This window comes from Phyllostomus hastatus, unplaced genomic scaffold, assembly GCF_019186645.2.
Source record: "Phyllostomus hastatus isolate PE091 unplaced genomic scaffold, TTU_PhHast_1.1 phas_scaffold_78, whole genome shotgun sequence".
In the NCBI taxonomy this organism is placed as follows: Eukaryota; Metazoa; Chordata; class Mammalia; order Chiroptera; family Phyllostomidae; genus Phyllostomus; species Phyllostomus hastatus.
Genome location: NW_025334041.1, coordinates 99,108,998 through 99,126,143, shown reverse-complemented (window position 1 = coordinate 99,126,143; position 17,146 = coordinate 99,108,998). Strand labels below are relative to the sequence as shown.

The 17,146-nt window shown below is 42.0% G+C and overlaps 1 protein-coding gene across 2 annotated transcripts in view; it reads left to right on the top strand.

The window, feature by feature from the left end:
• SPTBN1 (spectrin beta, non-erythrocytic 1) overlaps positions 1-17,146 on the top strand; it is a 188,884-nt gene that overhangs the window by 53,574 nt on the left and 118,164 nt on the right. For both annotated transcript variants that reach the window (XM_045827184.1, XM_045827185.1), the window contains exon 2: positions 951-1,148. In XM_045827184.1, coding sequence (XP_045683140.1) covers positions 1,001-1,148 — 148 coding nt within the window. In that variant the 5' untranslated portion in view covers positions 951-1,000. The remainder of the gene's footprint in view (positions 1-950; positions 1,149-17,146) is intronic.

Below are 17,146 nucleotides of genomic sequence, written 5' to 3'. Positions count from 1 at the left end.
TTCTTTCAATTATCTTGCCTTGTCTGGGGCCTTTTGTCTGGCTTCTCCCACTAAGACATAAGCTACACTAGAGCCTGGTCCTTGTCTTGTTTACTATTCTCTCTAGCATCTGGCACAGGCTGAGCACAAAGTAAGTCCTCAGTACATTCTGGTTCAGTGACTGCAAAACAGCTGTATTGAAGGGAGAAGCTATAGTTAAAGCTAAATGTATTTCTCTTAATTCCCTGAGGGTACTGTAATAAAGTGAAGACAGCAGTGGGCCAACAGCTGAGGCCTAGGTTCTCATTTACCATTTATCCCTGGAGAGCAAAAAGGATTCCTGGGGCGTGGGCATTGGTATTGGTAGCAAGACTTTAGTAAAACAACACAGTAGTGTAGGTAATTGCCGTCATTTTTTTATTGAGTGTCCACTGGGCACTGGTACTGTCCTTGGTGTTGTACATTTACTGTCTCATTTAATCTCAGACACCAGTTTTCTCATGTGTAGATGAGATGTTTAGATGAAATGATCTGTTCTCTTATGTAACATTTTGTGAAATTGTAGGAGAAGCCAAAAGATTTTAGTTTATGGTGATATCCAATAGAAATAAATGGGTCCATTCAGAAGCTCCAAGTAGCTGTTCATCCAGCTCTGATAAAACTTTAAAACTGCAACATTTAAACTGTAGAAAGAAGGAAGAAACTCATGCTTTACTGGGCATCCACCATCTATTCAGTCCTCTCAATAACCTACAGAGTATTGTTCCTCTTTGACGGTTGGGGAAACTGAGGCTTGGAGGTGTTAAGTACCTTGGCCAAGGTCACCCATGTGTTACGAGGCAGTGGTCCAGCTACCTGTTCTTGACACGTGTGAATTATTTTATCTTCTACTCACCTTTATCCCAGTAATGTATATGAGGACTTGACACACTTTAGATGGTTAATTAGGTTTTTCCTTTCCTTTCTCATAGAACCCTAAGAAGGAGCTGATGTGGAGGAGGAGCAGCTGAGACAGTTCAAGATGACGACCACCGTAGCCACAGACTATGACAACATTGAGATCCAGCAGCAGTACAGCGACGTCAACAACCGCTGGGACGTGGACGACTGGGACAATGAGAACAGCTCCGCCAGGCTCTTCGAGCGGTCCCGCATCAAGGCCCTGGCCGGTGAGTCTCCTTCACGGCCCGCCCCGAGGCCCAGGATGAGTTAGTGTCCTTTGAAATCATCTCCCCTGCCTCCCTTCTAAGGTCGGCTCACTGCTGCCTAACCATGTCCCCCAGGAGCAAGCTGGCCATGTTGTAGGGTGACCAGTTCCACATCAGGGGAACTGTCAATCCCTCAGGCCAAAATGATTCCAAGTAGAGCGATTTCATGTAGCCGTTGAGAGAGAGCTGCCCCAGGGTTTTAAAAATGTGTATATTTTTAATGCATCTTACATTTGAAAATAACGAAGCATAAATAATTCACCAGTATACTCAGTTGACTCTCTTACAGTAGAGTACTTACTTTGAGTGACCCAGGTTGGTTAGTATCACATGCAAGGGTTTTAGATATAAAAAACAATAGCTTAATCTTGTGAGGGCACATTTCATGCTGTAACAGGTAAGTGTGCCGTTGATTTACTAAAATTAGCAGGAACACATCCTTCCTTTGTGATTCCTCTCTCCTTTGTCACTGTTGAATACCCGGAATACACTTTGACTGCGGCCCTTGTTGGGGCGGGGAGTGTTCTGCCCTGAAAACCTGGAAGCATTTCTGTCACGATGAAGACTCAGCAGTACTGAATACTTATAAACCGAGGGTCAGGGTAGAGTTTATACAAGGCCTTGCATCTGTACTTCGAGATTTCAAATAAAATGGTGTCCAAATGAGAAAAGTAGGTTTATAATTTTTTCCTGATAGCTTTAATTATGACAAATAAACTGTAGTCATGACCTAAACAGGTAAGTTTACAGTTCACTGTGAATATAGCTCACTTTTTTGTTACCTTTACAGTATAATCTAATTATGAGACGTGTATAATTTAGACTTGTCTTGATTGTAAGCAAAAGGAAACCTTAACCCAAAGTGGTTTAAATGACAAAAAGAATTTCTTGATCAAGTAGTAGACAATTTTAAGCAAGAGTTAATTCTGGACTCACATGGTGTGATTAGGACCTAGTTTCTTTCTCCCAGTTTTCGACTTTACTTCTCTATTGTGGATTTATTCCCAGGCTGGCTCTGGGGACCCTGTGGTCCCACAGCAGCTTCTCAGGTCCCAGATCTGTCTGTAAGAACATCCAGCAGAGAAAAAGCACCTCTGCTTCATCGGCCTGATTGACCGTGGCCTGCGTCATGTGCCTCTCTCAGAATCTCCCGCTGGAGTCAGAGCGGAGGATGTGCTCACTGACATCAGCTAATCAGGATGCCCTTCTGGAGTGCTGGAGGTTTTGCAGGGTAGCAGAGGGGTCAGTCCCACACTAACAGCTTGGCCAGAAAATTCAGAATAGAACATGAAGGAGGAAGAAGGAGAAAGACCTTGGAGAGGAAGCCAACTAAATGCTATAGGGAAATTATTCAACTGCCTTAGGATAATTTGTTTCTCGAGTGGAGTGATTTAAAGGTCTTTACTGAACTTGCCTGATTTGAGGGCACAAATGAATGATTAACCAGATAGTCCCTCTAGAATTGGAGCTTTATTTTCTAGCTTATTCATTAACATGTAAGCTTATGGAAACCATGGTCCTGGCTTGTACTAGTGGATTATTGATTTGTACTTTAATCTCTAACCTCTTTTTCTTGAATCTTCATTTGAACCTTTAGTCCAGGATGATATTGGTGACCAATTATCTTTGACCATGAGATATTTACTGTCTGGTCCCAAGCTACTGTGTATTATCTTTGTTTTAAGGAGACTTTTACTTGCAAACAGCAGAGTAGTATCTTGCTCTTTGTATCCATTCTTTTCTGCAGTTCCAGAGGAGATGTGCAGCTGTCTTTAGTATTGATCAGGTATCTTTATATGTACTAGGAGATCTTCCCTTCTATGTTATCTAGGTCCCTAAACTATTATAGTTGTGATAATAAATTGTAAGCACTTAATATGGTACTTACTGCATGCCAGGCACTGATCTAAATGCATTGCATATTAGCAGTTAATCCCATAACAACCATATGAAGGAGATTATTATTTTTGTCTACAACGTGTAGATGAGGAAACTGAGGCACATTGAGGAAACCGAGAGATTAAATAGCTTGTGCAAGGTCATAATGCTGATAAATGGCTGAAAGCAGAGTGGCTCCAAAGTCTATACTCATTTTCTATATTCACTAAAACACCAATGAATCAGAGCTCATTGGTGCAGAGTATTGGTAATGGGTGATGTAAGCATGTTAACAATTTTTCATTTGAAGGCTCGAGTGCATCCTGTAATCTAGAAGAAGTCATGTAACCATGACACGTTACTGAAAAGGAAATCTGCTGCCTCTTGGTTAAACGATGTTCAAAAAATACTGCTTTCAGGGAATTCGGAAGATTATCGGGAAAACCATCTGTTTATCATCTTACCATCTGACTTCCCAGTTCTGTGGAACAGAAAAATCTCTGAGCTGTCTAGGAACTTTGTATGCTGTTAACAGGAAGAACTTAGTCCAGCAGTGTCTAGAACAGTGGGTCGAGAATTTGAGTGGACATCAGAGTCACATGGAGGTCTTCTCACAGCACGGATTGCTGGGCTTACGCCCAGAGTCTGATTCAGTGAGTCGAGGGTGGAGCTTGATAATTCACATTTTTAACATTTAATTAAATTTCTTTATTTATTTTAGAGTGGGGGGGCAAGGGAGGGAAAAAGAAAGAGAGAGAACATCAGTGCAAGAAAGACAACACATCAATCAGTTGCCTCTCGAACGTGCCCCGACCGGGGACCAAACCCCCAACCCAGGCATGTGGCCTGACCAGGAATCAAACCAGTGATCTTTTGCTTTGCAGAACAATACCCAAGCAACTGAGCCAGACTGGTCAGGGGGATAATTTGCATTTCTAACAGATCCCCAGGTGATGCTGAGGTGACCGGTTTGGGGAATCCCATTTGAGACTGGTGTCGAGTATTGATGGTTGCCTGGTCTACTTCCCTGGGTGTCTGAGACCATTTCTTCTGCACCCAGCTAAAGTCTAGGGAGAATTAAGTCTTAAACACAATAGATTATCTAAAAGATAGACTTTAAGGTGGGATGTGTGGAGGGCTGGTACTGGATTTTGAGAAAAGGGAAAAACCCCTTCCTGTCCCCTACAGAGAAGCAGTATGTCGGTAGGTTTGGCGTGCGGGAGTGCTGCTGTCAGGTTCCTGTCGCAGACACACGTTCTGAGTGGGAGTCCTCAGTCAGAGCAGCAGGAATGTCCACGGCAGGTTCCCTGCCCCTCTCAGGTGCTCTACACGTTTAGTCTTGTCTGGACTTCAGTCTGAATTCTGAGGTGATGTATAAAAGATATTAGCAAGAATTTATCTCTCAACAGTGTGGTGCATCTTTTATTGATATGTAGCCACCACCTTGTCTTGTGTCCTTTACTCAGGGGCTTTAAATGCCTGTGTCTCTAAGGGGATGAGGTGAAGTAAGCTACGTGCTACTTCGTCTTCAGGAATTGCTTTTAACTCTGGTGCATTAAGAAATAAATTATTGTTCCTGGCACAGAGCTCCTAAAACCCTTGGAATTTTCCGGAGTGTCTTTTGTTATTCATAAAGAACCTCTTTTATCACACTTGGATTTGTGCTAATGAGGTGACTTAGGGTGACACTCCCCCCCACCCCAGAGCTTTAAGTGGACAGGACTGGTCACTGGAAACACCAAATGGTTAGAAGGTGGGAATCTTCAGCTCTGCCAACCGATCTGCAGAGGAGGCAGGGCTGGAGATTGAGTTTAATCACTGATGGCCAATGATTTCATCCATCATGTCCACATAATGAAACCTCCATGAAACCCATAAATGTGACAAGGTTTGGAGAGCTTCTGGGTTGGGGGACACATCCACGTCCTGGAAGGTGGCATGCTCCCTGGAAGGGGGACGGAAGTTCTGCTCCCTGCCATACATCACCCTATGCACCTCTTCCAGTTGGCTATTCCTGAGTTGGCTATATACTTGACAATAAACTGGCAGACATAAATAAAATGCAAGTTCCTGAGTTTTGTGTGTTGTTTTAGCACATTATTGAACCAGATGAAGGGTTTTCACGGGAACCTCTGAATTTATAGCCACTTAGTTAGACGTACAGTGGTCTTGGGCAGGTGGTGGCCTGGGACTGGCGACTGGCGTCTGAAGTGGCCACAGTCCAGTGGGACAGGACCCTTCACCTGTGGGGTTTGCCCTGTGTTATTAGCATCAGAATTGAGTTCCAGGGCACCCATGTGGTGTCGGAGCATCAGACTCAGTAAGATGTTTCATAGGGAAGATGGCTTCTCTGGTATAGTGTGTAACACCCATTTTTTTTCAGTGTAGAAATCAGGCCGGCAATCACTTGTCAAGTGCCAGTTTATCGTCTCAAAGATGAAAGAGTCTGGAGTTGGTTCACGTCCATTGCCCAGTGAGCTTTGAATCTTTGCATTCTCCTTAAGCTTTTTTGTTTGAAAGTCTGACTCATATCTCAGTCACTCATCACCCCTCCTGCTCCTTAGCAGTTAGAAACATCAGAGAGAAATTCCAAGTGGAATCACAGGGAACTGGATGCTCCCATCTTCAGAATTTACCTAGAGCCTTTTCTGGTGAAACCTGAAAACAACAACTTTTTTCTCAAAGTAGAGAAAAACTTCATCTGAAAGCATTCCCCTCACACAAGCTGGGTGAAGAGGGAGTCTCAAAACTTCAGCCTGTAAACATTCAGGAAGTAGAATTAATATTGACGATTGCCATATGTTCAAATATTTTACATGTACGAGGCTGGGGAGATCCATACTTATGTCTAAAATTGAATGTCGACCATTTGCAGTTCAGAAGGAAGATAAGAAGAGCGTTGGTCCATCACGTGGAGTAGCAGAGAGATCACAGCATGCTAACTGAGCCTGAGGCAAAGAGCTGGGAAGTGATGTCTGCATTCTGTAAATGACTTCCCTCATCCCGTGATGGCAGACCCACATTCCTGACCTCTGATCCAATTGCCTTAGTAGTATGGGACACGTGTGGTGATGACAAAAGTGTATCAAGATAAGCTAGACTTTTGGGAAACCAGCATTTTATTTGAAATGAAACTAAAACATAAAACTATTCTTTTCAAGAAATATGGAAGGTAAATGTTTTCTTTTTGCACGTGATGGATGGATATTTAGGGTTGTAGGTTATATTTTTGTGGAATCTACACAAATTAGGGGAAGTAGGAAAAGTAGACTTTTGAAAAGTACATTTAGCTTGAAAATATTGTTAAAGTAACTAGAATTAATATTTTTTCCATCAACACTCATAAACAATGAATTTAAAAAATTGGGATGATATAACCAAAATATTTAGTGTTTATTTCTGAATAATAACAAAATTTTTTACTTCCAAAAAATAATGGCATATAGGGGTGGTAGGAGAAAGCTTGTGTATGAAAGAGCATTTAAAAGAAGATAAGTTAAAAATGAGATTACTTTTGGAGTTGTCACTCATCAACATTTATGAGCTAAAATTTTATGTAAGAGCCTTTCTTCTAATCTGTGGACGTGGCAAAAAAAAAATTGACCTTGAGTTTACATGATTATAGATGCATCAAGGACAACTGATAGCCACAGGAAAATAAGATAAAAGCACCTAATTGTATCTTTTACCTTATATGTATAGAGTAAATAACAATTATTTGTGGCTGTATTTATAGGCCAGACTCCTTTTAAACATGGGCATTTGAGTGACCAAGAATTTTGGCGGAGCATTTAATCAGCTAAAGCAGTGATTTACTTTAAATATCCAGAACTGTACTGTCCAAAAGAAACATAATACTAGCCCATTGTGATTTTAAGTTTTCTAAGTTAGATATTTCAGTTAATCAGATTATCCAAAATATTATCCTATCACCCCATGTAATCAGTATAAACAGTTACTTAATGAAATTCTTTATATCTTTTATACTGACTTTGGAATCCAGCCTGTATTTTACTTCCCATATTTCATGTGGTCAGTGGTCACCTGTGGCCAATGGCTACTGATTTGGGCAGTTCAACTCCAGTGCCCTTCACCTGGACACTTTCATTGGCTAAAACTTGGTGGATCTTGCCAAACAAATGGATTTTAAAATACTGATCAAGTATTTGGTCTTGGGTATATTTATGAAGCAGTAAAGTAGTTGGCCATTTGGCTACATGTGAATTTAAATTTGGATGAGTAATCATCAATTGAATAGTTATTTTAAAAACAAACCCTTCTCCTTTCTGTGCTTTCCAATAGTTAAACTTTTATGAAATGGGTGCCAGGCACCAATGAAGACAGAGCCTACACAACCTTTGTTCTTTGCTCTTTCAGGTGAAAACTTCTACACTTGTCTCAAGCACTGTGTTTGGATGCAGATCCAAAACAATATTACACTTGTTTAAAAATTACACTTGTTTTAAAATGCATGTTCCAAGGCACCCCCCCACCCCATAAGTTGAGATTCAATACTGTGGGAGGGAGCAAAGGAATCTGCATTGTTAGAACACTTTCCAGGGAGGAGGCCTAAGTACGCTCACTTGATATTCAAATCCTATTACCTTTGAGTATTTCCACCAAAGTGAAAACCAGCTCTCATCTCTCCTTTATTAGCCTTGCCCTGGCTGGTGTGGTGTAGTTGGTTGGGTGTCCTCCCGAAAACTGAAAGGCCTCAGATTCTATTCCTGGTCAGGGCACATGCCTGGGTTGTAGGTTCAGTCCCTGGTTGGTAACCAGTGTTTCTTTCTTTCTCCCTCCCTCTGCCCCTCTCTCTAAATTCAAGAAGCATGTCCTTGAGGAAGGCTATAAAAAATACATATATTTTAGTCTTTTCTTTCCCTCAGTAAGTCAGTCACAATTTATGTTTCAATATCCTGACACCCCAGAAGGCTTAATGTGCTGCCCAGACTGAGTGCAGAGCTGCCTGCCGGCTGTGGGGATGCATCCTTCCTGTATGTAAGCCCTGGCCCCGACACAGCTCCTGTCTGGGGGGGGTCTGCCTTGGGGTGGAAGAGACTGAGGGTCCTCCCTTTTCAGCCCCTGTCACTGTGCAGGCCTTTTAATTTGCAATGTCCGGGAGAGTGGAAAATTTCTTTGGGCCTAGATTAGCTCTCTCCTGTGGAGTAAAATCAGTGGAGACACTTGAAAACTATATCCTAAAAAAATTCTGTGGTTATAGATAAAAATATTCAGGGACAGGGTTTCCTCAGGAGGAAGAGAGCTGGATTCTCCTCACTGGGAATGAGAGTGGAACTTGCCAGCACTTTCTCCCCGTTGGCTGCAAATTTCAAGCTGTCGTTAAAGTTATGTGCTGAAATTACTTAGTTACTCCCTAAAGAGATAGACTTGCACATAGGTGGAGGAACACTTACTTTAAAACCATAGAAGACTTTTAAATTTACCCTGTTTTTGAGAGATGTCACTTTTTTTTCTGTCTACAATCATGAGTTTTTAATTAAATGGTTTAGACACTGGCTTTATCTATTTTTATGGTCTCTTATAACATGGTAGTTTTACTTAGAAACTTTCCAGAGTAAGACTAATTCACATCAACCACCCCCTGTGAAAGTAAATATGTATGAATATTATATTTGACTTTTTTCTTTTCTTTTCCCAGTATTTGACTTTTTTTCTAGTAAAAGTACTGTTTTTACTATTTTTACCAGCTTGCTATTGAATATGTAAAGAGATCTATAAAACATGGTTTGGAATTGTCTAAATAGGAAGTTAAAAACTATTTACAGGAAACATTAATATGTATTAATGTATAATGCATTCATGTATTCATGTGCCAAGAGAGTAGCATAGGCAATTAGTGCTCTAGTTATTGAGAGAAAAGGAGTGACCACAGGAGGAAAAAATTTTAACAGGATGGGCTGAGTAATGTAAAGACGGAGGGAGCTTGGAGAGAGACGAAGGCTGGCTTGGACCTGGGAGGGGCTGATTCTGTTTCCTCTGCAGCAAAACAGAGGAGGTGGGGCTCAGGTCCCTGAGGACCCTCTCTTAAAAACAAAGTCAGCGTTTGGCCTCTCAAGCTGATACACCAGCTCACGCTTGAATTCATTCCTCAAAAATTAAGCTAGAGCTTTTCTTATTTACACACCCACAGCTCAGTTCTGAGGGAACACTTTTGTGCCTCAAGGGAAAAGCTTCTTGCATGATGGAATGGATTTTTATAGTCAAGATTAACAGGGATTTAATAGCGCTCCACTGTTTCCCTCATTCAGTCTTGAGGCTGTTGCCCTAAATTATGCATTATTTGGGATTATTTATAAGAGAGGTGTGGTCCCTAGGGCACGTTCAATACAGCACCCATTATTTGTGAAATCTGAATCTGAAAGAGCATTTCATATCAAAGAGGTTCATGACAGCTATTGAGTAGAAAGTCTGTTTAGGTCATTAAATGCAGTCCCAGATGATACCCTCAATTTATTTTCTATACACATGATGTCAGTAGTTCTCTGGTCATACATAGGAATGCAGGGATTTTTTTCTTTCTTTCTTTCTTTTTGGAGTATAGTTTCCTTTCCCCTCTTTCTCCTCACTGCAGTCATTGACCCCTCCCCCACTTTTGAAATCCGCTTGGATTCCTGCTACTATTCCTTACATTCCACGAATTCTGTTCACACCTCTGCAGTGGCTGAAATCCCAGGTGAGGCGCATGACCCTGGCTGGGAGAACCAGCCTCCTGCATTTAAACCTCGTAAGCACACAAAAATCCTCTTCACAACCCAGCCCTCATTCCTCAGTCACCTTGGAAAACTCTTTAAAAATTTTTCTTAAATTTATTTTTTAGAGAGAGGGAGAGAAACATTGATGTGTGAGAGAAATATTGATCCATTGCCTCTCACATGCACCCAGCTGGGAACCTGGCCCGCAACCCAGGCATGTTCCCTGACCGGGAATCCAACCAGCAACCTTTTGGTTTGCAGACCGGCACTCACCCCACTTGAGCACTTGGAAAAACTCTTGGTTCACCATTTGCCTTTTCCTTAACTCCTCTTCCCACCCAACCAAAATATTTTTCTTAAGCCAGTTTCTTTTGAGGAAATCCCATCATCATTTCTATGAGAAAATCCCGTATATGTTACTGTTGATTTATATTTGAACTTAGGGAGTATAGCCTGTCTTTTGTTGGGGACTCCAAAGTGGACCTGTGAGCAGGTACCAACAGACTGCAAGGGTAAGCCAAAGAAGAAAAGCTTAAGACTTTTCTCTCCTTATGCTTTTCTTGGCACTCGGTGCGCACGTGCTGGTGTCCGTCCCCATCTGTCTGTCTCTTATATAATTTACATGCCGTAAAATCTACCCCATAAAGTATACAATTCAGTGGTTTTTGATATACTCAGAGACTGGTGCAAGCAGCCACCACTAATTCAAAAACATTTTTATCACCTCCCCAAAAATCCCATACCCGTTAGTCATCACTTCCCATTTTCACCTCCTGCCAGCCCCAGGCAGCCACCAGTCTGCTTTCTGAGTCTGGATTTGCCTGTTCTGGACAGGCAAGTGGAAGTGTAAATGGAGTCATGCAGTATGTTGTCTTCTGTTGACTGGTTTCTTTTATGTAGTGAAGTGTTTTTAAGGTTCATCCATGTTGTAGCTGTGTCAGTACCTCATGTCTTCCTCTGCTCTCATATAAATGACAGTGGTAGATTAGTGAAAAAGAACAGGGACTCTGTGAAAGCTACCAACATCATAATACTGTGATTTTTATTTGGCAGTTGCCCGGGAACAGATGGCCAATCCATTGTAGGCTTCTGAATGTACTGTAGACTTAGGAATTTTTTCATTTATCTGGACATGGTCATCAGAAAGCTCACTGGTGGGTGTTTTATATCTTATATGGTCATATTTGTTGCCTTTATTAAATTCACTACAAAGGAGTTTAACTCCTCTGCAAGTTTTCTACCAAAGTGGACCTGTGAGCAGGTACCAACAGAGGGAAGATACAAATAAAAAAATATAATTTACATACAGGGCATTTATAAGGTCCTATACACTTAAAAAATAAAACATGTCATGATAAGCATAAACTGAAAATACCACCAAGTAGGTTTTATAAGGTCTGTCTGGAGAAACTCTAAGCATTGTTAATATAATGAGAACAGTTGAGAGACGTAGATGTGACCTGGCAGCTAAGGAAGATGGACTGGAAGGTACATGAGTGAATGATGGCGACTTCACTGTACTAGTCAGTGGGGGTGGTAGACACTGTTGAGTGAGCATGTGTACTGTGTGACCATCACATTCAAAATGACTGAGCAAGTAGAGCAACGAATCTGCATCAAATGTTGCATTAAGCTTGAACATTTCTTCGTGGAAACTATTAAGATGATCAGAGGGCCGCAGCTATGGACAACTGGTGATTGGCAGCTTCATCATGACAACATGCTCGCTTATGTATCACGTCCTGTGCAGAGTTTTTTGGTGAAATATCAAATCATCCAGGTGACTCAGCCCCCCTACAGCCCAGACTTGGTGCCTGTTACTTACAGCTTTTCCCAAAACTAAAATCACTTTTGAAAGGAAGAGATTTCAGACTGTTGATGAGATTCAGGGAAGTATGACAGGGCTGGTCATGGAGATCAGGAGAACTGTGGAAAGTCCCAAGGTGCCTACTTTGAAGGGGACTGAGGCGTCATTGTCCTGTGTACAATGTTTCTTGTATCTTCTTAAACAAATGTTTCAATTTCTCATATTACATGGGTGGATACTTTCTGGACAGACCTTATATATTAACAGTTCAATTCAGATATCAGAGGTTTTATTTAATCGCCATCTTCAGTACTATCATTCAATTTAAATTTTGAATTTATAGAGAAAAATGATGCTGCATAGATGTTAGTTTCTTAGAATACATTTTGATTTTTGACACCAGCTTGATTAAAGAAGATGGTTTTGAGATTCCTCAGCAGTTTGACACGATCACATTGCATAGTAATCTGATGGGAGGGTTCTGAGTAACAAGCATTTGTTCTGTGTCTGCTGATTGGCTTCTGTGAAAAGAATCCTGCTTTCAAAATTATATTTGGCTAATCCTTTCTGGTTGCCAGGAACAGAGGTTCACTTGAGTCATCTGAATAAAATAAGTGTGCGGTGGGTGGGGGAGGAGAAGTGGAGGGTACTGCAAGGTTTCAGATGCACAAGACCCAGAAATCCATTAGTGACTGAGGCTGCTGCATTCCCTGTCTTTCAGATGGGCCATGGGCCTCACTCACTGACACTCTGCCAAGGGTTCCCTTGTAACTCAGCTCACACATGGCTTTGGGGTACTGTAGTTCAAACTGTATGTCCTGCCAGTTTTTTCTGTTTTGACCTTATAGCTAAATGGCTCAATATCCTGGTTTTCTCTAGTTTACATTTCTGTGCGGTTGAGCATGGGGGTAGTGAGCCTGGAGATGGGGCTCTGATTTGCCCAGATACTCTTTTTATACCAGGTTGTGAATAGCTGGATACTTACAAATGGTTATCTTTAGAGGAGATGATCAGAGCATTGGTGAAGAGCAGGAAGCTGTTTGTGTAAAACATATCAGCCCCATCCATCTACAGCTCAGAGGGCATGTGGTTGGCAGTCGGAGGCTATGATTGGCATTGCTAATGCAGAATTCTGGTGTGGTGGAGGAAGGTGCTTTATATTATTAGGGATTTGGGGGAAAGATACTGGGGTAACTTGCGTGATCAAGGAAAGATAAACACAATGTGAGGAAAAGGCAAAGTGTGGACAGGCCCTGTAGGAACAGAAATTAAGGCTTCCCATATCTCAGTTTCTTGCTTTTGTCTGTGCACCTATAGGTGATCTTCCAGATGACAGAAAATACAGTTGCCATCTGCCCTCTGGAGTTTCTTATACATCAGTTCCCCCATCTTTCTAGTTGTAGTTGGAAACATTGAGGGGGGTTGATAGGGAGGCTGTCATTTACTAGGCTTTGGTTGGGGGCTGTTCCTGAACCAGCGAGCTGTGGTGCTGGGTGTAGAGGGATGTCAGAACCTGGCAGCTCTTCCTGGAACCATGTGGAGCTGTACTCGAAAATGGGCAGATGACAATAAATAATAATAAATCTTCACAACACGTTTTCAGATAGATTGATGTTCTTGATTCAGACATAAAGCCATTTTCTAAAATGGCAAGGTGACCATTGACTAATTGCTTCCTTTAACAAAAGCAACCAAGAGCCCTGGCTGGTGTAGCTCAATGGATTGATCAAGGACTGTGAACCAAAGGGTCGCTAGTTCAATTCCCAGTCAGGGCACATGCCTGGGTTGTAGGTCAGGTGAGAGGCTATGTGAAAGGCAACCACACATTGATGTTTCTCTCCCTCTCTTGTCCCCTCCCTTCCCCTCTCTTTAAAAGCAAATACATCTTTTTTTGTAAAAAAAGCAACTGATAATGTACAGCTTCCTTTAAGATCTTTGAAAACATAAAGTCGACAAGGAGAAACAAACATTAACTTTACAATCTTTAGAATATGCCTCTGATATGATATTTAGTTTTCACCTAAGTCATTAACTCTTGAATTTGCTTGGTGATTTTGTGGCTTGGAATCAGTCTATCCCAGTTCTTCTTGGGGCCTCAAGGACCAGCACTATTCTTTGAGTGTGACAGGTACCCAGTAATAGAGTAGCATTCCAAATTTCTCAGCTATATGGTGATGTGACTGCCATATTAGTATGCTCCTTATCCACATGTAATCTGTTTTGGGGAATTAGACTGTATAAAACAAGCTGTGATTGTGACAGTATTACACAAAAGTATAGTGACACTTCTCAAAAGCCTGAAAAGCCTTTTCATTCTCTGGCTGATAAACACGTCCATCTTTTATAATTAGTAATCTTCAAGGGAATTTGCTGAGCTCTGAGTTTTGGCCTCTTTCCTGCATACCTGTGAGTTTTCAGAGCCCTAATGTAGTGATATAATTGGATGATGGGCACATGTTATTGGGAAAGGTTGATAAAAATTTGCCACACAGATTTAAAGTTCTGCAGACTCCTTTGATTTGTTGAACTTGCATGTCAAATTGCTTTATTAGCCACATGATTTTGTCTGTAGGCATCTTAAGAAATAGATGAACTGGAGTCAGGAAGATGCTGTGTCTTCTGCCAGGTCCCCAGGTCCTCCCCTCATTATGGGGTACCTGTGGGACTTCCCCATGAGTCTTCAGGAAACCCAGGCCCTCCTCACCGTCTACAGCCTGAGCCCCCAGCAGCTGCCTGGAGCCATCTTGCCTGTGTGGTCCACCTTGACGTTTTCAAGAAACTTATTTGGACTTTGTTACTCTACACCCTGCTCCTTTGAGTCTTACTAGTTTCCTCCGTGTGCTTAAGGTGGGTGTGTCCATACTTTTTTTCTAGTTGATGACTGAACTCCTGGAAGACCCTGACAGTGAGTAATACTTCCTTCAGCATTCCCGACAGCACCTCATCTAAGCCTCAATGCAGTTCGGTGCTTTTGCATTGTACATTACAATGCAATGCATTATATATATATATATATATATATATATATATATATATATATATATATATATCCAAACACTACAGAAGTGGACATTGAATGTTTCCCCTTCTCCAAACCTATCCCCATCCCTAAAGATAATTTCTTTAAAAAGTTTTATGCATGTCTTTTGAGTTGTTTTCTGTGTACATGGTTGAAAACACTCTTTTTTCCTCCAATAATGAACAGGAGGAGGACCAGGTGATTATTAGAACATGGAGTTTAGTCTTCCACCGAAGAGTGTATATTTGTCTTAGGTTTTCCTTCTTACATTTTCTGATCTCCCTACTACAGTGTTACTTACAGAGATGCTTTTCTCAGTTTGGGACGCTGTAAGCTGGTGCAGACCGTTCCACAGCGCTCGGGACGTTCTTCACACAGTCCTCCTGGTTCGGCTCTGCCACCTCTTGTGCCGCACGTGTCTGCCCCTAGGGTTTTCCTCTTCTTGGTGAAAAGAGCTGACGATTTCTTTAATTGTCCACTCTTTCCTCAGGTCACTGCAGTGTTTCCAGACTTTTCCCCCTTCCCCTTCCATGTTTCCTGGCCCCTGTGAATGCTTTCTGGGGAAGCGAGCATCTCTAAAGAGGCACCCACTCCTAGGTCAGCCTGCAGTTTTCCTGGGCTTCATCTCTAGCCTTGAGTGGATGCCAGCAGTTGGCATTTGATAATTTAATGGGTCATTAGAAATGTATAAATGCTGGCCACAGTTTTCCTCCTGGAATTCTGTTTTGTGACTTTAAGGACATGGGGGATTTTGCGAATGCCTCGGCCGACCATGACGGGGAATGGAATGCTGTGGTTGTAGTTGATGATAGCCAAAGGCCATTTATCTGTCTCTCAGGCTGGGCTACCAACAGACCAGAGTGTTGTTGTCGTCCTTGTTTTAACCGATGTGTAATTTAAGCCTTTTCTTCTGTGGTTAACAGCAACAAAAACAATCTAGTAACTTCTTAAATCTACAGGGCCATTGCCGTGCTTTTCAGCCAGCTTGCCCCTGTGGTCAGCATTCACCTTTTTTCTAGCCAGGGGTATGGCTTTGCCAGTTCCATGGACTGACAGTCCCAGAGCTGGTGTACGTACTGGTTTTGGAGAAGGAGGTTTGCAGACCAGCGTCCCTGCCGTGAAAACACAAAACTGTGTGCCTGGAACTGTTGCTCCGCAGAGGATTGGCGTGCGCCTCCGGCCTCTGCCCTGCACGCACCATCTGTGGAGTTGCCTGCACACATTTAAAGGAAGGCCAGTGGTAGTAGGGATGCTTGTAAATAATGTAGAGGTATTCAAGACTGCCTTGAGAAAGACAGGATGGAGGGGAGGCAAGGTTGGAGGACACACTTGATACTAATTCGAAACCCAAAACCCCAGCACTGAATTAATAGGTGTGCTTGTACAGCTTCCTTTGTGCCTTTGATGAGCCGTAATCTTCAGGCGTGTCCATATGTAGGTCTTTTCTTTTTTTTTAAACTACCTCACATTTAGGGAGCTGTTTTAAATTGGCACAAGCAACACCATTATGGCCTAAACTGAGTTTTATGGAGGATAAAGTTTCTAATGTTTTAAGAACTAGAGGACTTCAGAGGAATTGTGTTGTTCTAATCTATAATATTTTGAAAGAAAAATTTTGAGCAGTGTCAGTCAGAAATACAGTTTACAGGGCAACCTACTATATGCATACATGTATGTATGTGGGGTAGTTGCATGTATATCCACTTGCATTTGAATTTCACAAAGTAGTGTTTACTTATACTTGTAGTACATGAGATGTCCTCATATTTTCTATTCTGTTCCATCTATTGAAATACTAGTGTTGATCCACAAGCTAGATTTTATAGCTAACGGTGTTGGAAAACCCTGTGGTAGCAGGTACATGTTAAACTACTTCTAGTAGTGTCTCTTTTTAAGCGTTGTGAATAATGATTTTTAGAGTGAAGTGGTATTTGATTTTTCTTGCTTCATTCATTTATTTGTAAAGGAGAGCACGACATGTTTACTGAGCACCTACTATGCGACAGGCACTGGGATTAGTAGCATCAGAAACACAAAGTTTAGGGGATTAGGTGAAAACAAGTCTGTGGCCAGAAGAAGAGATTTATAGCTGTCACGGGAGAGAGGCAGCATCAGCAGATGGAACGAGGGTTTTAGGCCGAGCCGGTGGTACCATGAACGGTGTGGTGGTGCCTGGCTTTCTCAGGGAGCCGCATGCAGGGGTGCAGAGAGCTCAAGGTGGAACTGTTAGGAGTGAGCAAGGGAGGCCTTGAGTGCCATGCCAGTGAGTTTAGTTTTTATCTTTTTGGCCAATGACTTTCAGATAATTTTTATTTTCAAACAGAAATTTATTTGTTACCTCAATATGTAAAATGGCAAACTCGAAATCACTGCGGTTGAAACAGAGCGTTCTCCCCTGGATTTCTGTGCCCAGGAGTCCTGAGGCCCCTCTGACTTAATCTGAGAACCACTGATGTGTGTTCAGGGAATAGTAGGGTCCGATTTGTGTCCCAACAGGTGCTGGCTGGAGCCACTGTGGAGGATGCTTTAGGGAGCAGAGTGG